The sequence below is a fragment of the Danio rerio genome, chromosome 16 (genome assembly GCF_052040795.2).
Source record: "Danio rerio strain M-AB ecotype USA chromosome 16, GRCz13ab, whole genome shotgun sequence".
In the NCBI taxonomy this organism is placed as follows: Eukaryota; Metazoa; Chordata; class Actinopteri; order Cypriniformes; family Danionidae; genus Danio; species Danio rerio.
In genome coordinates, this window is record NC_141036.1 from 49,691,498 (window position 1) to 49,702,500 (window position 11,003).

An 11,003-nucleotide genomic window follows, 5' to 3' on the forward strand; every position below is an offset into this window, starting at 1 on the left:
TTAAACCATCATGTCAGCATGTTTTACTCAGAAATACATAACAGTTGTGCTAAAAGGAACTACAGTTAGTGCTGCTTGCTTAGCTAATATCTAAAATTAGCCAAGCTACCTTGCTAATACATGAGCTAATATGTGTTGAGAAGATGTCTGCCATAATAAGATGGACAAGTAAAATCTGCTGACACATATAGAGATAAGTTTAGAGAAATAAACAACAACAATATCCTACCCTATTGAAAAAAAAACTGCTTAAACCAGCCTAGGCTGGTTGGCTGGTTTTAGCTGATTGACCAGCCTGGTTTTAGAGGGGTTTTGGCCACTTCCAGGCTGGTTTCCAGCCATTTCCAGCCTGGTCTTTGCTGGTCAGGCTGGGAGATGACCATCTAAAACCAGCTTGACCAGCCTAGCCAGGCTGGGAGCCCAGCCAAAAATGTCCAGCATAAATCAAGCTGGTCAAGCTGGTTTTAGCTGGATTTAGCTGGACATTTATTCCAATAGTATCTCCATTTTCCAGCCTGACCAGCTAAGACCAGGCTGGAAATGGCTGGAAACCAGCCTGGACATATCCAAAACCCCTCTAACACCAGGCTGGTCAATCAGCTAAAACCAACCAATCAGTCTAGGCTGGTTAAAGCTGCTTTTTTAAGTAGGGTAGTAACTAATTGGCAAAAAAAAATAAAAAATTTCAGAGCACCCTAGCAACCTTTTGTAAACACCTTTGGTTAGATTTAATGTAAGCTGTTTGCTATTTTCAAATATAATAGAGCATTAAAGAGATCACCCAGAAATGAAAATTCTACCATCATTTACCCACTCTTTACTCGTTCAAATGCCTGTTTGACTTTTTTTCTTCTGTTAAACACAAAAGAAGATATTTTGAAGAATGCTGAAAACCTGTAACCATTGACTTTTACAGTATCTGTTTTTCCTACAATGGAAGTCAATGGTTACACAATTTTAGCATTCTTCAAAATATTGTTTTGCAGAAATCAGTTTTCAGTGTATGTTACACTGTAAAATTATACATAAATAAAAACATACTGAGATATTTATTCCTTTCATAATTCAGGGTTTCTGCAGATATCATAATGTCAAATTTAAGGCTTTTAAATACCTTTTTAAGACTATTAAGTATTAAATTTAAGATCTATATCACAATATCAAAAACATGCATACACATAAAAAGAAAATGCAAAAAATCACAAATATAGTAGCAAAATAAATTAGTTTAAAGTGAAAATACTGAAGACAGGTTAGATGCACCATTGAACTACAGAAAAAAAAAAAAACATCTTAAGGCTGATTCATACTTTCACCTGGCGCCGAATCGCTCACCTTTGCTGACTGTGCCTGCACCTCACGAAACGGACAAGGACCTTTAAAGCATCAGGGATCGGTCAAAAAACCCCACCATAAAGTCAGACGGATAAAAGAAGTAAGAAGTTTCTGAAACTACATCGTATCATTAATATCGTTCAAGATTTTTAAACTAGTTATTTTTTATTATTTTTTTTAATATTTTATTATAATTATTATAAAGGGTTTTTTTTAACCATTCAATATATTTTTTTTCATTTAAACTTTGATGCATTACTTGCTTCTCGGACAGTTCTACCTAATAAAGTTAAATATTATTGACAGCAGAGCATGGGTTGCTCTACAATTAAATATTTATATTATATTATATATAAATATTATTATAAATATTATATATATATATATATTATATATATATATATATATATATATATATATATATATATATATATATATATATATATATATATATATATATATATATATATATATATATATATATATATATATATATATATATATTATTTTGCCCTCTCAACCATTTACACATTACTGTCTGGCTAGTTTATGTCCTCTCCTGACCATTATTACCAATGAAGCCTAGAAATAAGAAGTCAGTATATTGTAAAATCAAATATTAATTTCCAGTTATCAAATTAGTAATTTGTTACTTCACTTTAGTTTGTAACTATTAAATTGTTTTAAATTCAAAATTGTAATATATACTTTAATGTAAAACCAATGAATGGTGGAAAAACATATTCTGTAATGTTAAAACCACCTGGGTTTCTACTTTTGCATGGCCTGGTTTTAACAAACTTCTCCCTTAAGTTTTTCTAAACTCAAAAAATTTTCTTCCTTTTCCACTGCTGTTGCAATGTCTAGCCAATAATTATTATTCATCTGGTTCGCCCGAGTCTCAAAAAGTTCCATGACATGTCGCACACACCCAAAGTGAACTTCCGCAAACACATCGATTACGTCACATTCGCTGCACACACTGGGCTCAAAAACAGAAAGCTGATTGGCTATTGCATGTTGGTCTCATTTGTAGTTGTAATCCCGCAAATTACAGTTGGACTAGTGAAATAAAGAACTACAACACCACGAAAACCAAGCAGCAACAACAAAAAGGTAATTAAATCAGTATTAGATGTAACGTTACATGGACATCGGAAAAATAAGACCTGTGCAAAAATATTTAGAACAGCGAATTTAAGACTTTTTAATGGTTAAAATTTTGATTTTAAAATTTGAGACTATTTAAGACCCCGCAGAAATCCTGAAATTTGAATCCCTATCCTGCAGCAACTGCATTCGAATATGGTCAATATAGTGCTTTTGGACCCTCAAAACGTGTTTTATTTTTGATGATAAATATCACACACGCCAAAACTCAATTTTAAAACCGCCATGACATCAAAAAACAACTAAACACTCCCAGAATCACATTCATCTGTTTCCAATAAAAACCCAACATGCTTTTAGTGTCACTGACAGAACAATTCACTTCGAAAGTGTCACTAAATATACACATAATATAATTTAGTAGAAATGTCTCAACAGTGCTCCTGAATTTGGAAGTTATTATGATTTTACAGCAATAACAGTAGAAATATTACAAGAAATGTCTTAACATGCCCCCCCCCCCCCCCAATCCTTCTGACTTCTGAAAGCTATTATGACTTTACAGTATTACAGCAAAAATAATAACAGACACCGCTGATTATTAAAGCTCATACTGTTTGCATTTCAGACATGGATGGTCTATTAGATCCTAATGTTGCGTCTCAATCGCAGATGATTTGATTCCCTTCACATGTGCAGTTTGATGCATGAGGAAACACACACGAATCAGTCACATCTGTCTTTGGGCCATCCGCTATTCACCAGCATTTGCAAACACGGAAAAATAATGTCAACAAAGCAAATGTCAGCGGATGACATTTGTCACAGGAAAACCACAATGACCTGTGACCCAATGACCTTACATTACAAAACGCACCGCTAATAGATGTAAGAGACACGGCAACCGCAGACATGCATGCACACGCGCACACACGCAGGTGCGCACAGGTTAAAGAGAAGGAAAGAAAGAGATGCAGATAGTGGGAGTGTGTGGTGCTGGTGTGTTTGGTACGGTATAGATAAAGCATCCTCTTACCTTTGCTGTACACCACACAGTTGTTCTTGTTGTCGTCTGTTCCCTGCCAAGTCACATCCAGCAGCCACCTGGGGCCTGCATTCAGCACCAGCGGGACATGAGGCTTCGTCTTCTGCAGAGGTGGAGATAAACACACACATACACACACACACATTGATCATTAGTTTATTTGGGGACAGTGTAGCAACAATCATATATACAAAAAGAAGTGTATTATGTTCAGCATGCTCAACAATACCTTCAGTTTTACTTAGTTTTATAGAGAGAGCAACTGCGTATGTTTCTATTTTTTACCAAATATCTTTGTTTATTTATTGTTTATTTATTATTTAGCTTATATTATATTAACATATATGCGGTTTTGTCCAATTAGCTAAACTGGCTGGAAAGAAGACTCTTTTTAAAGAGTTGTATTACACTCAGTGCTTCATTTGAGCCGGATCTTGCCGCATTCTGTTCCGGAAAATGTCGGATATTTGTGCGTTTTGTGTGTTTTTGTGTTTTGCGTTCTGGTATTTATTTTAATGGATGCGTGGTGAATACCTATGTGTGTGTGTGAGAGAGAGAGAGAAAATGTGAATGAGTGCAAGCAAAGGCTTTTTAGACTGTGTGTGCGCGCAAGTCACCATTGCACAAGTTAAAGCAAAAGTCACGTTTAACTATTGGCACTCAATGCTATTTTAAGCCAATCGGCTTTCTTATGTTTACAGTCACTCTCATTGGTTGCTGATTGTTTTGCGTGCGTTCAGTAGCGAAAATAAATAATGCAATAGTGGCCAAAGGAATAATATTTGTACAGATATGGCTACTGAGAATGCGCGAGTGATCTAAAGTGGTGTCGCACGTTACTGCAGTGAAGTGCGGCACATCACAGCATGGTCTAACACAAGAAATGCATGGTCAGCAGGGGGCAGTTATGTAACATAGTGAACATACTAAACTGAAAATAAGAATAAAATGTCTCTAGTAGGCTAACTCTAATTTTTTGTAACTAAAATATCTTAAATAACTGTCTAAAATTAAAGCACCTCGATAAAATAAGTTTCTCTTTCAAAGCGGCGTTCTTTCTTGTGATGAACAGTGTATTTTATAGCCTATTTATTTAGGCAGCTGTGTGTTATAATATACTAGTTTAATATAATGTTTAATATAATATACAGAAGTCAGCATACTACTGACTGTTAGCCTATTTTAAACTATGGAGCTCTGAACATAATTTGAATGAATTTGCTTCCACGTATTTTCGAAATGGCAAAGAGGCAGATGAAACTGCTCGAATGGTTTAGGATAGTGGAAGACAAGCAAATCGATTTCAAATCACCCAGAAAACATGACAGAAGAGGTAACTGTGGGCTCCTCTTAAAGACTAGACTCATTTGACTAGAGTCATTTAATTTTTTTTTTCTTTCCACTTGGCACATAATAGTGAAGTGAACTGAATAGGGATTGTTCATATGATTTATGTTTGTAGTTACGTGTTTTTATTATCCATGACTGACCTATAATGTTATGTGGCACAAAATGATTAAAGACAGTTCAAAAATTTGATGCTCTTTTTTGCACTATGACTGTGTAATGACGTCATGTACTGGAAAAACTGAAATTGTTTTTTTTTTGGGAATTATTATAAAAAAATAAAATAAATTAACTACACCGTTATACCACTACTAAACTGTTATTCTTAAAAAAATAATAAAAAATTATATATATATATATATATATATATATATATATATATATATATATATATATATATATATATATATATATATATATATATATATATATATATATATATAAAGGTTTGGTAATAGCGTGAATTGTACATTTAAAAAAAATGTGATCAAAAGATATGAATTAAAATCTGATTTAAGTCAGTCAAATAAAACTACACTGTAAAAATATCTGTTAATTAACAGTTTCTGTATTTTATGCTTTTGCATTAGTGAATTACATTACATTACATTTTATGAATTAGGGGGGGCGAAGCAGTGGCGCAGTAGGTAGTGCTGTCGCCTCACAGCAAGAAGGCCGCTGGGTCGCTGGTTCGAACCTCGGCTCAGTTGGCGTTTCTGTGTGGAGTTTGCATGTTCTCCCTGCGTTCGCGTGGGTTTCCTCCGTGTACTCCGGTTTCCCCCACAGGCCAAAGACATGCGGTACAGGTGAATTGGGTAGGCTAAATTGTCCGTAGTGTATGAGTGTGTGTGTGAATGTGTGTATACATGTTTTCCTGAGATGGGTTGCGGCTGAAGGGCATACGGTGTGTAAAAAACTTGCTGGATAAGTTGGCGGTTCATTCCGCTGTGGCGACCCCTGATTAATAAAGGGACTAAGCCGACAAGAAAATGAATGAATTGCATTAGTGATCGCAAAAGTGATTTTATTGCCATTTTCATAGTTTGAAATAATATAACGCATAAGAAATAATATAGATAAGATAATATCCTGGCAGTTTATTAAAGGTTTTTTTTTGTTGTAACATATGACTTTAAACTATTAAACATGTTAATAAAAGTCACTTTTTCAAACTTTGAAAGTTGTTTAAAGAAAGATTAAAATCCCATAATGCAACTCAAAAGCATAAATAAACGATGGAAATAAAAAGAATAAAAACATGAATCACAAAATACGGAAAACTGCTCATTTATATAGGTTTTTAAAGTGTAATTCCGCATGAATTTCTCTCTTCTGTAGATGTGGAGAGGAGAATTGTGGGATAGTTATGAGCCCGGGATAAGAGCTGACAGTGAGTTCAGGCAGTTTCTAGAGTTTAATGGTGTGTTGAGTATCAGTAACCCCTCCGCCAGCTCGACCCCGCAGCCTCTCATTTAACTCAGAGAGTGCAGAATTATCAGCCCCCAATTTTTATTTTTTTTTTCCCCAACGATCCAGTTTCTGATCTCTCTGATTACGGCCTGATCTCAGGTGCCTGGGAATTGCAAAAAGAATGCGGACGGCTTTCGGCAGAGGAGAAGGCGAGCGTTCAGGACTGAACTTTGGCCACATTGTGCCTCCCTATCGCCGCCATCTCACTATTTCCTGCGACGGGCCGAGAAGAATTTAAAGAATCAGTATCCATTTCAAAGGCCGATTGAGGTTACGTTTTATAATGCTCCGGCAAATTATTCCGAATGTGTAACGTAATTTTTCTTTTCTGGCCGGGGTCGAAACGCACCGCTTTAAGTTCTATCTATAAGGTGAAAGCGGTAAGATAGAGAAAAGCTACTAAAATGCACTCGCACCCTTTTGTGGAGCTGCTGCCCGGCTGTTCTCTATGCCAGCCTTTTTTCCATTTCATTTTTCAAATGGCTTTTTTTAAAGGGCAATGAAAGCCGAGAGAACATCTTCTCCTCACTCTAAGGCAGGATCGGTAGAGATCTTGGACAGCTGTTACAGTAGCCCATTACTGGCAGGCAAAATGTCTGTCTTTCTGGGCCATTAGACGTGACGCCCCAGGCACACCTTCATTAGAGTGCAGCAGAAATAGTTTAGCTAAGTGAAAATGGGCTGAAGTCACTCTTTGGCAGCTCACGTGACATCATTTCCTTCTCTCTGAGTCCCTGTGCGCATCGCATGTGCTGAGCTGTTGAGATTTGCCCCATATTAGGTATGCATTCATAACTGATATAATGTCAGAAACACTATACAGTGTCTCCTGCTCATTGGTGGTTGCTCTTTTAAAGCTTGTTTAATTTTCACTGTGATCTGTCACAAATAAAGGTTCTTCATTGGCATGAATGGTTTTAAAAGATGAACCTTTAACACTTGTCAAATGTTTCTTTTGCACAAAAGGCTCTTTATAGTCAAAAATGCTTCATTACATTATTAAAATGTGTTTCTTCGTTTAAGAAATACTCACTGAGATGTATTTCTATAGCAGTGAAAATTCCTTTTTGAATCTTGCAGTTCTTTTACTTATTTATTTTTTTCTAACGGTATGTGTGAAATTCTGAAATTCATTATTGGTGACTCTGTTAAAGAGATTCACCCTGTATTCTGTCCAATACAAAAGAAGATCATTTGAAGAATGTTGGAAACCGCTAACTATTGACTTTCATAGTATTTGTTTTTCCAATGGTTACAGGTTTCATAAGTCATCAAAATATCTCCGTCTCTCTTTCAAGTAACTTTATTTCTCATTTAAGCTGGGTACATTTAATATTAAATGTTTTTTATCATTACATGTTTTATCATTTTGCAACAAAATCAGTTGTAACCACAGCAAAATATCAACACAGGCTCATTCTGAAAACATAGCCCTATATACATTTCTGAAGATTGTGAATTATGTAGCCAGAAGTATGTATGGCTGCATTTCATCTTTAAAACAAAGTCTATGGGGTATAGACTTCGTATAGACGGATTTTCAGCTGTTACCAGTTTGTCTGGTAGCTCGACATGTATGTTGGCGGACTTGAGACGCAGAGTGGAGTTGACTGAGACAATTTTGTTCGAGTCTGGTGAAGAACGGTTTTAGAAAGCGGGTATGACATAATCGAAAACTAAAAAAATAAAATAAACATGAATAACAGGGTGAGGATGTGGTAAAATCTGAAAATGTCGTAAAAATCAGATGAGGGATTTTCAGTCATTCAGTTGGTCAGTCGACAGAGACCACTGGTGGATTTACGTGGGAACAGCATGCGCGAATAGGACTTGCTAGGGAAATTTGAGATCTGAAAAAAACATACACAGCAGCCTCTGGTGGATTCGCAAAAACAAAAACTGCAAAAAAAAAAAAAAAACATAGCTCCAGAAATGTATATAGGGGTACGTAATCAAAATGCCTGGGTTGCAAAATATTGTCATGATAATTTCATTTTCAATGTTTTGAGAAGTACTTTTGATTTAACTGTAATACTTACTCCATCTTGCAATTCAACATAGTCACAAACAGATTTGGCCTCTAAAAATGCGAGTTTCTTTACACGTAGTGCTGCAATTTGTCATGTGCAGTGGCGTGCTTTGCTGCAGAAGCAAAGGCCGCCTTTTTAAAAAAAAATATATATATAAAAAAATAAAAATTGTGCTTTTTGCAATATTCACCTGGTGGCACTAGGAACAACCCCCCAAAAGTAGGCCTAATTTTAATTTAATAAGTGATATTTCTTTGCCATCTTGTGATATATCTTTTATTTTTAGCTGATTTTTAGCTATCAAAACTGTTGTGATCGCCAGCTGTGTTTTCTCAGCTAGAGATTACTTCTGAAATTCCTACTGAACTACAATACCCAAAACTCATTGCACAACTGCCACAGCTGACAATAATATTACACAAACACAGACGAAACACATGATTACTGATTACATGGACTATATACTATAACACTCACTTTCACAGACTCTTTGCTGAGTCTTGTTTACCCTGCGTAAAGCATTTTTCCTTGTTTGTCTTGCCGTGTTTTGACCTTTTGCTTGCTTTCTGTGTTTGATTCTTTGCCGCCTAGCCCAACCATTTGCCTGTGTTTTGTTTTTGTATTTTTAGAATACCTTCATGCTCCTGTTTCATCCAGTTTTTGAGCATTTCATGCACAACATATCTTTAAATAAAGTGCTTGTGGATCTGCAAATCTGTCGTCAGCGTCCAATTGTTACAAAAACTGCCCTTATTTTCATTTTTGGTATAAGATTAGAGTAGAAATGTTCAGTTTTTCACCATCATACTGATACATTTTTAGTCTTTCGGCAGAACTTAGAACCGCTGTAGTTAAACTTCTTTGAGTGTGTAGAGAAGTTGAGATTTTATTTTTGTTTCATTACAAGTTTCTCACGCACTTGCAATAAAAAAGAGCTGCATGACCTACAGAATTCTTCATTAGTTCTCTTTAATTTCTGCATTAACTTCCCTTTCTAGTTCAGCAGAAACAACTGAAAGGATTTTTACAAAGATTTTTTTTCCATGAGTCTATCACACTACAGGTAGACTCTTGTCCTGAAGGGTGTTTTGACCCTCACCTGGCAGCCTCATCCACCTGGACGTCCATGTGGACTTCTTTCCCCACGCTGGCAGAGAGTCAGAGAAGCCTCCGTCATTTAACACAGCTCCCATTTCACGTCTCAAATTAGCCATACAATAACGTCTTATATCCAGGCTGACCTGAGAGTTTTACAGGCCTGTCAAAGAGCACCAGAGACCGACTGATTGTTGCCACGACGACTATCTAAAATGAGAATCGGATTAACCCTTTCTTTGATCCCGGCCGTCTGGAGTCATCTCTTATTCAGAAGCAAAGGTCCGCCCTGTCTTTCTCTCTCTTTCTCACTCTCTCTCACTTTCTCACATTTAAGGCCTAAAAGCCTCCCTCAAAAAACAGCTAATGATGCAATTCATGGAAAAAATTGGCCACACATAAAAAATATTTAATACATACATGATTATTAAGTGGGTAAAATACTGCTATTTATCAATATTATTCATAAAACATTGACGCTGCACTACTGAATGCTGTTTTTATATGAGAGCACAATATAATTATACAGATATTTGATATAATTATTACTCAAAATGGCCTATATGTTTAATTCAGTGCATGTCACAATCACCAGCAATCTAACATCCATAGATCACTGGTAAACATTCACATGAACTACTAATCCGCCATGTTATGGACTACAACACCCATTCATGCAACACAAACACACAACCGGTTCCAGATCCTGACTGATTACACTCCCACAGCTGAAGAACTGATTATTGCACTACATAAAACCCAAGCTCATTCTGGAAACGTAGCCCCGCGGACGTTTCTGGAGACCGCGATTTACGTGGCCGAAGGTACGTACGGCCGGGTTTAGTTTAGTTTAGGTGTGGCGCAGCTCCGCTCCTACTCTCCGTGCTCGCTGGCCGACAGCTCACCTCCGAGTGAAGGGCTTTCTCGCTGCTACCAGTTTGTCAGCTTAGCTCGCAGCGTTACGACGGCGGAGCGGAGGCCCGGAGGAGGAGGAGCCGGCTGCGGGGATGAGCGGGATCGAGTCCGTGGAAGAGCGGTTCCAGAAATCAGGTAAGATGAAAAACAGAATCCAAAAAATAAGGCCGAGAATGCGGCGGGATCCGAAAACGCAGTCGAAATCGAAGATGAGGGCTTTTGCTTTTTTTTTTCTGGACAGCTTTTGCAAACCGTCGCTTGGGTTTAGGGAAGGTGGAGGAGGAGGAGGAAGAGGAGGGCGGCCGGGTTGGCCGATCGGACGGCCGCCCGGTCGACCGTTCGGTCGTTCAGCCAGCCAGTCCACCGACGCGCTTTTCCTTGACCATATTTCCGTGTTTGACCTTGCCTTGTTTTGTTTGATTATCCCTGTATGCCACCTGCCTTTTAACCATCTGTCTACTACTACGACTACGACTCTGGATTGCCCATGTACATACGTTTGTTCCTGTTTTGACCACTGCTTGTTCGACGATTCTATCAATAAAAGACCTGAATAAGGATCCTCACTACGTTGTCAGCATCTATCACTGTTAAAAGTGCAATTACAGCCATTTAAAAGTTGTACAGTGGACTGAAATGTAGTTTCACTATAGGTT

At 37.1% G+C, this 11,003-nt stretch overlaps 1 protein-coding gene across 3 annotated transcripts in view; it reads right to left on the reverse strand.

The window, feature by feature from the left end:
- The window catches only part of zfpm2a (zinc finger protein, FOG family member 2a), a 310,051-nt gene that overhangs the window by 98,101 nt on the left and 200,947 nt on the right, over positions 1–11,003 (reverse strand). For 2 of the 3 annotated variants that reach the window (XM_087286134.1, XM_087286133.1), the window contains one exon: positions 3,482–3,593. In XM_087286134.1, coding sequence (XP_087142260.1) covers positions 3,482–3,593 — 112 coding nt within the window. 3 annotated transcript variants of the gene reach the window in all.